General features: G+C 31.8%; 2 protein-coding genes and 1 long non-coding RNA gene across 4 annotated transcripts in view; all 3 read left to right on the top strand.

The window, feature by feature from the left end:
• LOC127717469 (uncharacterized) overlaps positions 1-16,359 on the top strand; it is an 84,314-nt gene that overhangs the window by 26,121 nt on the left and 41,834 nt on the right. The window lies entirely within an intron of this gene.
• On the top strand, positions 5,519-8,284 carry LOC127717472 (uncharacterized). The gene is made up of 3 exons (XM_052223115.1): positions 5,519-6,006; positions 6,806-7,096; positions 7,835-8,284. The coding sequence occupies exons 1-3, from the start codon at positions 5,631-5,633 to the stop codon at positions 8,098-8,100; spliced, it is 933 nt and encodes a 310-aa protein (XP_052079075.1). The 5' UTR covers positions 5,519-5,630; the 3' UTR covers positions 8,101-8,284.
• LOC127717475 (uncharacterized) lies at positions 10,452-16,197 on the top strand. 2 transcript variants are annotated; one of them, XR_007989197.1, is made up of 4 exons: positions 10,452-12,118; positions 14,233-14,264; positions 15,045-15,182; positions 16,121-16,197. It is a non-coding gene; the product is annotated as an uncharacterized LOC127717475 (long non-coding RNA). The 2 variants fall into 2 exon arrangements; XR_007989198.1 differs by lacking the exon at positions 10,452-12,118 and adding an exon at positions 12,447-12,600.

The raw sequence follows: 16,359 nt of genomic DNA, 5'->3' as shown, positions 1-16,359 counted from the left end.
TTGGATCATATTTTCATTGATCAATTCTTACATTTATTCCTCCAAACACTTTCGGAGTTAATGGTAATTAAGGGAACATACGAGTACAGTTGTTCGCATTCAATAAATAGATTAAGAGGATTATCAATAACTTTAAGCAAGACAAAAACAAACAGATTTTAAATCATTGAAGGTTAACAGAACTAAGGGAAAAAACAGTTGTGCAATGAATTTCATTTAGTGAAATCAAAACATCCTAATTTTTTATATCATGGGGTAAAATGATTACCAATATACAGCATATGTGACACTGTTAAAGGTTGTTTTTAATAATAAAATATATACGTTAATTACATTTTGATTTCGCTGCAAACAGGCGCGTATTGAACAAATTAAGAATTAAGATTAAGGAGATTACCAACAACTAAAATCAAGACAAAAAAAAAACTTTTAAATCATTGAAGGTTAACAAAACTAAGGGATAATAAAGGATTATACATTAAGAAGGATCTGGTTTGCAATAATAAACAACATACCTCATGATATAGACTTAGCGACAGTTATTAGTAAAATTCCGAACAACGAGCTTCTACAGAATTACTTTATTGTTCTTGAATCTCATATTGCAATACACATTCTGTTTATTTCAATCATAATGCAATTTTGAGTGTAGGAGTTCTGCCATCAATTACATGGATGACGGTCGGAATCATTGGCTATAACCTCGCGCAATCGGAGTAGACAGCCACATACCACAACTTATGTATCTATTACTTTTTTATAACGTTTTATCTCATTAAAAAAATCGAATCTCTTATTTTTGTCAAATCTTTTGTGTGTTTAATATCCAACATTCAGAAAAATTGAACTTTTAAACCTTACAAATTTAGGCAATACACATCCATACCCCTATGGACAAGTCAAGAGATGTTCCGATAACTGTATATATTACCTGTGTGTACCTGGCGTAATCACTATTTTCATATTTAAATCATTTAAAATACTGCATCAAACACATTTTTTTAGCTCTCTTCTTTTATTTCCAACCCATACAAACTTAGAAATGAATGAGAAAGCGAAAGAAAAAAGAGAAAGAAAAAATACACTTTAATAAAATGGATCTATATTCGTGAATAACGAGAATAAGGGTCATAAGTTGTGGTCTTGGACCAGACGTTTATGTGATATTTGAAATACAAGGCAGCTCTTAAACCAGGATTTCCAATTCACGTTTCACCTACAATATTGAATCACTCATGTCAACTGAATAATGACTAACTCTCCTCAATATGACAACATTACCTAGAATACTTCTTCTACTCAAACAAAAGAAAGTTTCCATAATAACATTTCTAACCATTTAATCATTCATGATATACTATACATGTGCGTCTTCATTTTGGCTAATAACTTCGTATTATAACATATTAATCGTTTGGCTAAGAATATTTTTTTAAATCTACATAAAACAGTTTCATTTGTAACTAGATTATATTTGCCTTATTAATTGCTAGACTTCTTGTTCACATGGAAACTGGCTATCAATTAGATCGATATTGACAACATATATTTGATTCATCTTTTGACCCATCAGGTGCACCTATTATTGCCTCTGTACATGACTGACCTTAAACGTTAGAATAGAATTTAAAAAACCTAATAATGTACTGTATTTAAATATTAGATGTCGATTACTTATCACCAGCACAATTATTCATACTTTTGATATATCAAAATGCGCTTCAGTGTGTATATTTTGATTTTAAGCGCAAGAAACAGTCGGCTTCACGTTTTGAGTTAATTTAGAATCAAGTTACAATTCGAATTATGTGAAGGTGACATTTTCAATAATTACATAGCTGTGCTATTTTTGTTGAAAATCATGCTATTTCTTAATATTAAACATCTAACGTTTGGTATATGCATTGCAATATTTCAAAATAAAAACAATGACGTCAGAATCATAAACACTGATGTACATTTAAGTTTCTATAGTATGTATAGAGAAGGCGCTATTGTACAGAGTCGAAGAGTCATGGATTTCTTTCTCATTTCGGATAGATGAGATGGACAGCCTATTAAATTCCTTTGATATTTCCAGAAAGTTAAATCGAGATAAAGTGTCAAAAAACCTGATTATACATGTTAATGTGTCTGTTCAACATTTGCAAGTCATGAACCTCGTCAGTGTCTGCCTTTAGTTCTTCATTTGTATGAGTGTTAAGTCCAGAGGAAAATGTATTAGTCATTGCACAAATTTGATATTAGCTGGTAAACAGAGTTAAACATAATCTGCAGCTTAACATAGTAAAGAGACAATGGTCTATTGTTCGTTCAGATTGAGATTGTTCGAAAATAAAAACTTGTAAATGATCTTAATAATGTTTCATATATATAACAAGTCCAGTACCGTGTCGTTAAACATAATTGAAGCCTTCAGAATGAAATGCAACCTTCTTAAACATACTTAAAAACAAAACGGAGAACTGAGTGGTCATTGACAACTGAAAAACGGTGATTTTACTTGTTACATTCATTTTTTTTTATAACAAGTTTTCTTACATGTATGCTCAACCAGTGCGACCCAAAATATAATACAATCTCTTGAGAAAGTTTTGAAAAAAAGTACAAAGTCACTAGTATGTCAAAATATGTAAAACTTGTTGAATTCCATCACGTCTACATTTTCTGTATACAATTGAATGGCAAACTATATATGCCCTGCATACTATGACATGTTGATCATTAAGGCAGACAGTCACAATAACTTTGAAGAATATTGTCCAAAAAAAATTAAATAAATAAATAGCAAAAATAATGAACTCCAAGTAAAATTCAAATGGCAAAATCAAAAGCTCAAACACATCAAACGAATGGAAAACAACTTTCATATTCCTGACTTGCACATGCATTTCCTTTATTTATATTAAGATGGATTAAATCTAGCTTTGTAGCTAGCTTAACCTCTCACGTGTATGACAGTCGCATAGAACATGTAGAATTTCATTTTATTGACAACAATGTGTGAGGAAAACAAACAGACATAATAGGTAAATTTGTCAAAAATTGTGGTACAGCAGTCAGCATTGTGTTATAATCTTAATCACTATAAAAACAAATAACTATTTCAACAGAGATAACACAAAAACTATCTAAAGACAAAGTAAATTAGCAAAAATGAAAGACAAGAATGAAAAATAACCATATCACAATAGTTACAATGGCGGAAAGTATAAATACCGAGCAACGCCAAAAGTATATTACCAAAAATGGACTAAACAGTAAAGGTTAAAAATATGTATAATTTGTGAGGTTAATACGAAATATTTATCAACAAGCTCTTGGTATCCTCCGTTGAATTGTTTTAGACAAAGGACGAGAATAACCTTTGTTCATCATCTTTTTGCTTTTTTTTATACAATCTGAGTAGCAGCTGCAAAATTCATATTTGATATATAACTTGATAACATGTATATGTAATATATAACATGTATTACAAGGCATATGCTTGTGCATATTCACACTATGCGGACTTCAATAACATGGATGGGTTTCTTACTCAAATACTATTCTAACAGAGAAATGAGGAAGAAAGATTAAAACCCTAAGTACTTAAAATTTACGGTCACTATTACGAATTGGTTGACCTAAAAGATTTGTCTGTGTATCAATTTACTAGTGGTAGGTTTCGCGGTCTATGATCTTTAGATACCAGCATAGTCATCTTATCTGTATTTTTTTAGATTATATTCTATTCCCGATAAAGACTTTTTGACTGCGTTTGAATTCCCATTCGGGTGGTGCATGTTTATCATTAAACACGCTTACACTGTCAACTCAAGCGGGTTTGTTCGTATCGAAGTTCTTGCGAGTCACTCAATTTTTTGTATATGGTACACATATGTGTATCTTCCTTTTAAAAGATAAATTATGATTTATGAGACTGGAAGATGAATTAATTACTGTACCTACCATAAATTTCATACTATTCTATCTAATTTTATTTAAAATCATGGAGTCAACACATGATATAAACAATAAAACATGCTTTAGAGAAACAAAACTGATAGTGTATACTCTTCATGTAAACATATTACACAATTAAAACAATCCTTAGTTGTAATACTTCAATGTAGAGACATGTTTCAAATTATATATTTTGAGTTCAGGAAAATTGTATTTAACCATTAATACTTCGTCCTCGTTTTCTATTTTATTCCGGCACGAAACTCTTGAACATCGATTGATAATTTCCGATTAAATGGTGTTTTGTTTTAATTGAATAACGGAAATATTATTTTATTGGACAGTTCGAAAATTGTTTTATGAAGTTATACATCCTTACATTGCAAATCAGGAAAAAAAATACACACCATTGCATTAGGTATTTCTTTATGATTTATTTTGGTATCATCTTCTAATTAGCAATACATTTATTTTCAATATAAGTTAGTTATTGATACTTGAAAATAAGCGCTGTAGTCTGAAACAAGTCATTTAAATGGTATAAGTGATACATTAAAAACTCCAATGAATTGGGTCTGTTTAAATTGACTATATCATGTTATTCAAAAGTGTACCCTACCGTTTTTATCATTCACGCTATATACATTTTTATTACAGATATGATATTGTTTAGCAGTTTTTTGGAGCTGTTAGTATTACACAATGTAATGTGTGAACTTCGTTCTCCAGGTAAGTTGTACTGTGGTGTGAATATATCAACATTTGACTTCCATGGTTATATACACAGTATATGATTTAAGTTTGTCTAGAAAAATCCATACAGAAGTCTGAACCCAAATACCGCAAATATTGTCTGGTCTTTTAGAGTATTCAATACTCATTTAGGATACGGTTTCTTTTTAACAGCAAATATATCTGACAAACAGTGGAATACAACGGTTACTGAAAACACTAGCCATAATCAGGTGACGCTTTGACAGATTAACTGACTCAAGCATTTGCAATGACTTATTTTACTGAAGATAGTTTAATGATTTTTTTTATATTCTTAAGAGTAGTTTGAAATTCAAATGTGATGTCACCTTTTTTTTGCGTTGATCTCTTTGGCTAACTCGGCTGTGAATTTTTATGTGCTGGTTTATGTTGTTTTATGTATTCGGTTTTATTCTGTAGTTAGTCACCACTTCGGTGTTATCATGTATATCTATTATATAGTCATTTGTATAAATTTACTGTTTGCAAAAGTATGAAGTATTCTAAATACTAAGGATTTTCTTATCCCAGACATATAACCTTAGCCGTATTTGGCACAACTTTTTGGAACTTTTGGTCCTCAATGCTTTTCAACTTTGTACTTGTTTTGGCTTTGCACTTTTTTTATCTGAGCGTCACTGGTTAGTCTTGTGTGGACGAAACGCGCGTCTTAAATTTTAAACCTGGTACCTTTTGTTAGCTATTATTCGTATGTTTCTCTGTCCTATATGTTCTCCCATTTTTTTGTATTGTATTCCTGTCATGTAATGTTATCATTTTAATGTAATCTTTAACATTGCCATACAATCGGGAGGTTTGGCTAGCCACAAAACCAGGTTCAACCCACCATTTATTTCTTAAAATGTCCTGTACAAAGTCAGGAAAATGGCCACTGTTATATTATAGTTCGTTTATGTGTGTGTTACATTTTAATGTTGTGTTTCTGTTGTGTCGTACAAGGTGTGTATTATCCACATGAGACTGTTTTTGTTGGCACGAATGAAACCGTTGAACTTAATTGTTATAAGTATGATCAATCTGAATGTGCCTGGCGTATATCGAAAAAGGCAGTACCATCTTCAATGGACAGCAATGCGACAGATAAAACATATATACTATACACTGATGGACACTTGCTGAATCCAAAACTGAAAAACACTAATATTGATATCATTGGTGGAACCCACACTGGTAAATGCAACCTCAAGATAAGAAGTTTCTCATCTGCGGATGAAGGAAGCTACACATGCAAATTTTGGAGTCCTGGTACAGATGCACATTATAATGTTTACAATGTGCAATTAAAAAGTAAGTATTCAAAAATTAATAATAATAAAAATACCGAGCTCCAAGTAAAATTCAAAACGAAAATTCCCTAATCAAATGGCAAAACCAAAAGCTCAAACACATCAAAGGATTGGAATGCAACTGTCATATTCCCCACTTGGTACAGGCATTTCAAGGACAAGGATTGCCACATTTTCTGTTGAAGGTTGGTTATTCACATGATTCACTCATGTTACTCCAGTTTCCTCCGTTAATAAAAGCTTGCTGCTATGATATAGTAAAGTTGGCCAAGGGTTATTTATCACCAATACACAAACGGTCTTATTAAGAATTGATTTATTCACATAGCTTAAATGTAGCGAATTTGTCATGACAATAAACTCATGATAGATACATGGATTAAAATTCTGTATGCCAGACGAGCGATTCGTCTACAAAAGATTCATCAATGACATTCGAATCAAAAAAGATCAAAAGAGTCAAACAAAGTACAATGTTGACGAGCATTGAGTACCACAAATTCCGAAGGGTCAGGCAAATACAGCTTATGTTATCTATTCCTAGGGTAAAATATTCTTAGTATTTCGAAAATGTTAAAGTTTTGTAACACATAGTTTAAAAGTATGACCATATGAATGATACTTCATGTCACCACATAAGTGCTGACTTGTTTATATGATATCTAATGAATTGCGGTTCTTTTCCACCTTCTTCAAAATTATTTGAACTTCCCATATATCCTAAGTCGGTGAAAAAATACACACTAGAGGTTAATTGTTACAGTTTTTTAAAAAAGTGGAATCAATTTTATATATTATAGGTTTACCTTCCAACTTAACAATACATCAAGTAATCATGAAAAAGCGAAAACAAGTTGTTCGCGGAATCGAAGGAAAAAATCTAACGATCGTGTGTATTGTCAAAAGTGGCAGACCAGCAGCAACACTCGTTTTGAAAACAAATGGAATATCTACTTGGAAAGAGAGAAGAGATTGTGTAACATATTCCTTCATTCCAACAAAAAAGGAAAACATGCAATCAATTGTATGTTCTGCCTACAGTACATTCCTAGCTAATCCACTGTCATTTAAAGTACAGTTGGATATTCAGTGTAAGTAAATCATTAAGATATTGGTGGCATACCGTTTGAAACAAGGAATAATTTCAAAGGATTAAAGGAAAGTGCTTTCTTCACAGTGTTTTTAATAATTTGAATAGTTTTGGGGTGTATTGTTAAAAACAGATACGGATAACTTCCTTTAAAATAATGTCAAGCGAGGGCACTTTTCATAATGTCTTTAAATCTTAACTTCAATTAACAGTATCACAGAGCAGCATGTATCTGTTGAGGTTCTAACAATATTGTTGCTTAATTCTAAACTGATCACACAATCATGAACGCCCGAGGTTAGGACATAACAACAATTTGACAGATTTTGGCATTTATTTAGAACTTCTCCAAAATATCTTGAACATGAAATGTAGTTAACCAAACTCAAAATGGTTTTGGAGCAATATATGTATTGTGTTTCGTATGCAAATTAATCAGTTTGGCAATCGAGCGAGATCCATTAGAAAATTTAGCAAAACATCAGTTGGACATGTTTTTTGCTTTTGAATCGTACCTCCGGATCCACCCGCATCAGGATAGTCCAATCCTGAGAACAGGAAAGCTGAGTGCACCAATTACAAGCAACAAGAGTCATACGACCAAAAGGATCAAAATATTGCAAAGACAAATAAAGGCAAAACTGTAATGTAAATAGTTTGAGACACAACCTCAGCAAATACAATTCATAAATAATAGAATAGATATAGGACTCATATAACTAATTTACTTTTTTGACAGATTCACCAGTTGTTGAAATAACACGCAGACTAACTGAGCACAAATTAATACTGATCTGCAATCCGAGCGGGAACCCTGCTAATTATACGTTTGGCAATTGGGAGCACTGGTCTGAATTCAGGGAACATATTCAAAATCTTGAAGGGACGCCTGATGGTACATTGCCCCTACCGAAATCCACCAATACCAAGTCGTTATCGGAAACTGATGGTATATACAAATGCAAAGCAGTATTTACGGTACAGATGGACACTTATACCAGATAGGAACTGCACTCGTACACAATAAAGGTAACACATGAACAGCCTTGTTCATATCGTTCAACAAATTCAAATGCTAAATAGTTATTTTGAAATGTCCTGCACTTTATATTCAACTAAGCCTTTAGAATGCATCAGTGTAAGTGATTCAGTCTGAATAAACAGTAACAAGTTATATACATGGAACGAATTATCATGCAATACTTGAAGATGTCAATTTTGCAAGAACAATTATTTTCGTTTTTGTTTTCAAAAAGGTAGCAAGAAGTTTTCAGTGGTGGAACTTAAAACGCTTAAGCTTCACAGTTAAGGTCAAACAACAGTTTAGCCATGTGCCCTAATTCATTAATTGAATATCGATATATATAAAGCATTGGAAATCAATAATTGATATATAAACTGGTGGTGGTAAACTAGATATATGAAGAGACATTAAATAAGTGCGTTGTTTAAGTTGCATTTGTGACACTAAAGCAACACTGAATAATTTCAAAACATTAAAAAAAAACAAATTTAAGCAACAATATTGCCAATATTTATATTGAGTAAATGGAATAATTTTCATTTTTGACATTTTGCCTTTGAACCTATTCCGGCGTGAATTTAAAGATACAGGACAGGCCCCGATAGGAATTGTAAATTTCGAAATATTTGCGTGCATTTATTATTGTAATTGTTTTTAAGAACATGCAAACATGCCAGATTAATTATTGCGATATCAAACAAATCTACATACATTTATACCGCCTCGGTGATCTCGTGGTAGCGTGCTCGCCTCGTGTGCGGGAGGTCGCGGATTCGAACCCCGGCCGGGTAAACCAATGACTTCAGAATTTGTATTTGCTGCTTCTCCGTGAATCAAGCGGCATGAAGGAGTAAGAACAAAGACTGGTCGGCTCGGAGTCAGAATAATGAGTCATGGTAAGGTGAAATGTCTTTCTTTTTCTGTTACATTGTGAACAATCACGTTAAAAATCAGGCTCAGCGTGTCGGTCTGGTACACAGCAGGGTTGATATTCATATAACATGTTTACATGTTCTCCTCCTGGATATGCATATTTATTTGCCACTGGACGTTAAGCAGCCATCCATCAATACATCCATATATTTATGTGTATTTAATACAAGAATGCGAGTTCTTATCATAAGTATACCCATCCAATCGCAAAATTGACATTAATAATACCCTTGAATAATTTCTGAATCTACTGTACAGTATTGACCTCAAATGTCAACATAGCCAGCCGTTCATGTACGCGATTTCATTAATACAACAGAACAAGTCGCAACGTGTTTGTATGCGTAATTGTTTGACTGACTACATCGCTATTTTTGTGAATGTCATATTATCAAGCAAAAAAATTTGTTAAGACAAATTGCAAATAAAAAAAAAATAATGTCATTTCATTTTTTGATACTGATTTCATCAGCTCACATATCAGCTCGCATTAGCGAAATCGCTTGATAGTCAGTATAAAAACATTATGCCATTATTCTTCATCAATTTCATTTTAGTTCCCCCGATATGTGTGATTGCAAATAAACCAATTCAGGTTGGTAGTTTTGGTCAGAAGATTAATTTAACAGTACTTTTATACAATAAGTATGGCACAATACAGGCAACTATTTCAAAACTATCCGAGCCTCTGTATACAGAAACAAGACAGGAGACGATTAAGACACAGGACATATCCCATGATGTAAACGTTACAGTATCTGGTATAAAGATAACATTCCAACTGACATTGGATACAATAAAAGATTTTACAGATTATACAATAAAGGCTTGCAACAAAATAGGCTGTAATGAACTAACGGTGAAGATAACATCTGAAAGAAAGTTGATAAACAAATAGTTGTATACGATTAAATTCACCTTTAAAATATAATTCATTTTTAAGAATGAGGCTTGACCATGTTACCGCCCAAAGAACAAATTTTATAAAATAGAAAAGGACACATCTTCGGGTTACAGTGGACATTTTCCGACAGCAGACACCTTATAAGAAATATTTGTTATCTTGAATATGTAACACTCTTATAGTGATGTTTGTGCCAATTTCCGGTATGTCGAGGAATTTTTAGTATCACTCTGCACGAAATGCAACACAAATAGGTTATACTAACAAGTGTTTATTTGGTTGATTTAGTTTAAACAAAGCGTTTTCTTTTCCAAACTACTGTCTCGTTTAAGTCAAATGATGACAAAATGTGGCATATTTCACCATAAGAATCATTAGCATTTACAACTCCTCATCCCAAATCAAGTTATTTATTTGTAATACTATCAATAATAATCAATACAATAGCTATTTTTCGAATATATCAAAATTTACCAACTCAAACGATATCAAAATCTAAACTTTAATATATGCTATTTCTAAAAGGTACAGATCTTTATCTATGAGTTTATATTTTATATTTACTTTGTAAACTAAATATGTATTATATTTTACTTTAACATTGTTTTCAGCAGAATTATGTATCTGATAATGACGGGATCGTTACAACGTCAACCATCTTCATTAGTGGTAATCAAGCAACATCTGTTATGTATATTGAACGCCATTACTTAATAACATCTTATGTATATATACAACTAAAGAACGTTACACACTTATGGCGACATCGGTTTGACTAAACTCTTTGGTACCGTCTAAAAACTGTTAATAACATGTTCAAACATCTTAATTGAATTATTGAGTCGTTACATGAATATGCTTATCATACAAAAAGAAGATGTGGTATGATTGCCAATGAGAATACTATCCAAAATAGACCAAATGGCACAGAAATTAACAACTAGAGGTCACCGCACGGCAAAGCTCATACCGCATAGTCAGCTATAAAAGGCCTCGAAACGACAAATGTAAAATTATTCAAACGAGAAAACTAACGGCCTAATGTATGTACAAAATAATGAACGAAAAACAAATATGTAACACAGCAACAAACGACAACCACTAAATTACAGGTTCATCACTTGGGACAGGCACATACAGAATGTGGCGGGGTTGAACTAGTTTTTTGGCGTCAAACCCTCTCTCTAACCTGGAACAGTGGTGTAACTGTACAACATAAGAACAAACTATAAGAATCAGTTGAAAAAGGCTGAACTCATCAGATGGATAAAAATAGAAATACATCTAAAAAAAAACACAAAGTGGACGTGGATCAGTACTTGTACATCCCAACAACAAAAAGACACTTAGTAGAGATCTAAGAGTATTCGCAGTTACTGACAGCTAGTTCAAAGTCAATAACAACTAATAAAAAAATCATGCATCTAAGATTAATGTTTCCGTTAGGTAACATTTTCTAAGCGGTCTTCATAAAAGGTAATGTGTGTATATGGAAAGCAGAATAAACATGTTGAAATTGACTAATATTTGTTTGTGTTATTTTTTGTTGAAAATAAAATAAAATGAAACAATCTTTATACAACTGCTTCTATGAAGGAAATATATTTTGGCATAAGATGTACAGTCGTAAAATTAGCAAGGAACTGTCAAGAGATCTTTTCTTGGACAGTCTGTAGAGCAGTTACCTGTCGCCTAAAAAGCATCTACCCAATAAATTTTCAAGACAATTTCAACCTAGAACAGTTTTGGACAGGTCTTACTGAGAACTGGTTGGATATGTTCTATTCAACAATTGATTCTGACAGTTCTAAAGTAGAACATATCGTACAGATCCTATCAGTTATGATTATATATACCAGTGTTGGTCAGCTCTATAGTATACTATAGATATGCAAAAAAATCAAAAAAAAAAAAGAGAGAGAGAGAGAGAGAGAGAGAGAGAGAGAGAGAGAGAGAGAGGTAAAAGGTTAAAGGGGAAATGTTTGATTTTATATTCATGCGTTGTATCCGTAAATTCTTATATCAAACCAATTTATTATTTTATCCAGGGACATCGAATAACGTAGATGATGTAAAAGCAATTGTATTGGTATCATTGGTCGTTAAAGCAGTAGTTTTAGCTATTACAGTGTTGACTGCTTTATTCCTTTTACGAAGAAAAGGTAGTATATTAATCAAATAAAAAGGCATACAAAGCATACAACTGTGTGTTTAGCACAACATTGAATCTAGTATGTTTATTCTCTCGTTTATACCTCAGATTTTATCATTTCATTCTTATAATACCAAACTGTGAATGTGTGTAAAATACAAGATTTGAATTCATTGATTGCAGTGAGGCATCGTCAGCATATTTGTGATTATAATATCACTACCGTGGATATATTATTCTCGTTTTATTCAAAGAGTTCAAAGACTTGTGCATGCTTTGTAAAGTTTATTCAGTATATTTTTCTAATTAAATTGTTTTTCAATGCTGCAAGTTACATTAATCTTTTCGTTATTTTATGATTTTGTGTTGAAGGGGCGGGAATAAGGGGCAGTTCGCACAAGGTTATTTTGGAAATGATTATTCTTGATTGTTTATATGGAATTTAGTTTGCTGTTTGTTTACAGCAAACGATGAATCTCGTATTGATAATCCGTATGTATATTTGATTAATAGTGCATAAATGAACTCTGCTCGTTCTCCTTTTCAATATATTATGTGCGTCTATTTTTTTGTAACCCATGAAATGACATGAAGTTACCATGCAACATGTTATTCACTGTTAATGACAAGTTGTATTGACAATGTCATCATATACTAACTAAAACACACTTGTCAACAAGTCAAAAAGGGATTTGCCATAGAGCACATGACACCTTCACTTTTTATATAGTATTTAGTCTTTATGTCGAGAAACAGATGGTGCATCAGGAAATAAAGAAACATAATTTTATATGCAACACATACAGGATAATAAAAGTCTTTCAACACTATTATTGAAGCAATAAATATTATAGTTACATTACGAACCTTTAAAATATAGACTCTTTAGTCTTAATTGTTATTATAACAATAAAACATAAAACATAAAATACGGAACGAGCTGCTTGTTTTCATCTCATTATAGTTGTCTATCATTGTAGTATAATGGAAATGACAGATTCATAAGTTTTATTCTGGATGATTGTCTGTATTAAAGGGGCATTAGCTGTCAAATTCAAGTTCACTGATTTGACTCAAATTCTTATATTTGATTTATGGCATACTAAAACATATATCCAAATTACAATAAGTCTTGAATAAAAATTAACAACACTTGAACTCGATGATAAATATCAGCATTTCGTGTGTATTTTAGTCTTAAGGCCATCTAATTAACCATCGATATGACCACCGAAGACTGCCGACGTCACATAACACAATATAAACATAAACATGACTATATTGGAATTGTCCATGTCTGTTTAATTTCATGTTATAGGTTAAAAAATAAGTTAATCATCGTTTTTCATTACATTCGTAACCAACTCTGGCTAATGGGTTAAGTTGAAGATCACATGAATACGGACTCAATGAGGTCGAACTATTCACTTGCAAATGAATAATTCATTAGAAAAGTTTCATAACATTTTTGAAAAAAAAGAACTAAACTTGCTGCTAAAAGAGAACTAGTTTTTCACAATTTCACTTCCATTAATGATTGAACAAAATAAAATCATATTTTACTATTTTATATCTCGAAGCTTATGTCCCATTAACTACAAATGTGTCACCTGCACATTTAAAATTTTAGATACTAGAACGATTGCAATTCTTGTTTATGACGTTTCATTTCATTAGAAACTCTTAAATGGGTATTATTCTGCAGGAAAATTTTAAATGAGTTTTATTATGATTTGTTTTTGCAATTGTCTTCATTTTTTTTTCTTTGCTTTATATGTGTTATTATTTTACATCTAAAGCTTCACAACTGAGTATTTGATTACTTTTCAGCTAACGTTCTTGAAAATGTAGCCACACCAAGATTACTTTAGGTCATTCAAAATCGAGAACGTGTGTTGGGCACATTTCATCTCAAGGTTATTGCTGTTTGATTAGATTGTTGTTTACCAATAGACAATCTGCAAATATTAATACACTACATATCAACAGTTTACCAGTAGATAGACCTAACCGCACAATCTCTTACAGTATTAAGCCGAATTACATACATCTATAAAATGTTTTAAAAACAAAATAAACTTATATTATTTTACAATAATTAATAAATATTCTTCTATTTTATAGCAGGGAAGAAGAAATTAGAGAGAATTTTCAAAGTAATATTTTGTTATAATGCATTCAAGATAATGAATATGTGATGACATATTCCAGATTCAATATCAATTCTTATTGTTTTAGTCTTGTAGTAAAAGAAGATGTTGGAAATAAGACAACTTAATAGCAACTCAAAGATACAAAAACAATTCATATACATTATTATACAATATTTAAGTGAATACGGAACAAGTCAAAATCTGACCACTCCAGTTATAAATGTCATTTGAATGATAAACAGACTTTCAAAGATTAGTCACCAACATCCAATTTCGAAACAAATATATGTATAGGTTAAAGATATTGGCATCACACGACGATGTTTTTTGATTAGGGGACAAGAAGATGCACATATAGAAACGTAAACGATCACAACGCTCCATTTTAATAGGTAGAACAGCAAGGGATACAATACAGAACACCAGAAACAAAATGGACAAAACAAAAACGCGTTACTTCATAATATAGGAAATGATCGCATTCACAGTTAGAAAGCTCCATTTACTTATTTTCCTGCTAATATGAAATTAGGATTTAGCAGTATTATATCGCCTGTATCTTAGCCATTTTAAATTGACCCTTTTTAAGCCAGGAAAAACATCATCTTTGATCTTGTAACTAGTTACACGATACTGATTTCGCTTTTTTAATGCAATGATATGATAATGTTTTTAATACCATAAACATTGTTTTCTGTTTGACAATATTTTGCGTTTTTTGTAAAATTTTCACACGTATATTCTTTTCCTATGTTTGCTGTAATTTCATTTAATTTGCTTTAGTGGAACCAGTTGACAACCAGCTCTATCTTTCATCAGATGACCCGGATTTGGCTCATGTACATAACATACGTAATCAAAGCGTAACAACTTCTCGTGATAACCAAACTTACCAGATGCAATTTCAAAATGAAAATAGAGGTACTTTAATAAGATTGTAAAGCTATTTTCTGTTTTCTGAGGTTTTGCTAAATGTTTGAGTACATTTATATAATATATATAAGAGGAATGAAGGAACATAATCTATCACATACACATATCCATTACACAACAACTGTGCATGTACATATGTATTGTTTATTAGTACTCCTTATTCACAATCATGTCATTTTTTCCTCGAATTTGACTGTTATACTTATCACCAATTGTGTACTTACTTTAGCAACATATTGGTTGCCACATGTGAAGCAGGATCTGCTTAACCTTTAATCGCACCTGAGGCTACATCTCATTTTTTTCAAAGAGACTTATGTTGATCGTGCGTTATGTTTAAGTACTATTACTTGTGATTTTCAATTTTCAATGTCTGTATTGTTATACCGTTGCGACAGTATTGTATATTCTTTGTCATGATAAATTTGTTTCAAAGTTTCTCAGTCGGTCAGATTTCAGGAATAGCTGTTTTACTGGCAATCATACCACTTGTTGACTTTGACATTTTGACTGATTGTGGATTTGCATTCGTATATGAATCATACATGGCAAGGAACGCAAACCCTGTTGACGAATCGGTCTCCTTACGTTACGATTTTGTTTTTTACCTTGATCTGTCATCTGAATCGATTAAGGAGATTTAAACGTCGGATACCTACTGTTGACTATATTTCATCTTATTTCTAGAAAAAAAAACATTAAAACAAAACGAATTCACCTACTGACGATTTCCGTGACGTTAAACAGACATCTGAACAAAAGACAGAATTATTTTTTCCATAGAACTTTCCTCTTTAATTTTTTATAAAATTAATGCAAAAGGTTCTTTGTAGAATTATATGTAGAATTGAAGCATCGTACGAAAGAATACTGATATAAAAGCATTTATATTATCTTATAATGCTTTGAAATATATTTCACTTTAGCAAATGGTCGAAGACCGCATACTTATATAAACAGCGGCGTAATCTCGTCTGTGCATAACCGTCAAGTACCCCGTCAGGTAACTATAATAACGACTATTTCTATATGTTGAAATTAAAAGACAAAGTTAAGTGCATACAACACAGTTACAGGGGAGTTGATGACGTTGCTAACGTAAAATATTTTTTTTTACGACGTCAAACTGTGATTTATCAGGAAAAGATGCATTTTAGACAGATTG

Source organism: Mytilus californianus, unplaced genomic scaffold (genome assembly GCF_021869535.1).
Source record: "Mytilus californianus isolate M0D057914Y unplaced genomic scaffold, xbMytCali1.0.p SCAF_10, whole genome shotgun sequence".
Taxonomy (NCBI): Eukaryota; Metazoa; Mollusca; class Bivalvia; order Mytilida; family Mytilidae; genus Mytilus; species Mytilus californianus.
The sequence above is the reverse complement of the archived record's forward strand: the minus strand, read 5'-3'. Positions and strand labels throughout refer to the sequence as shown.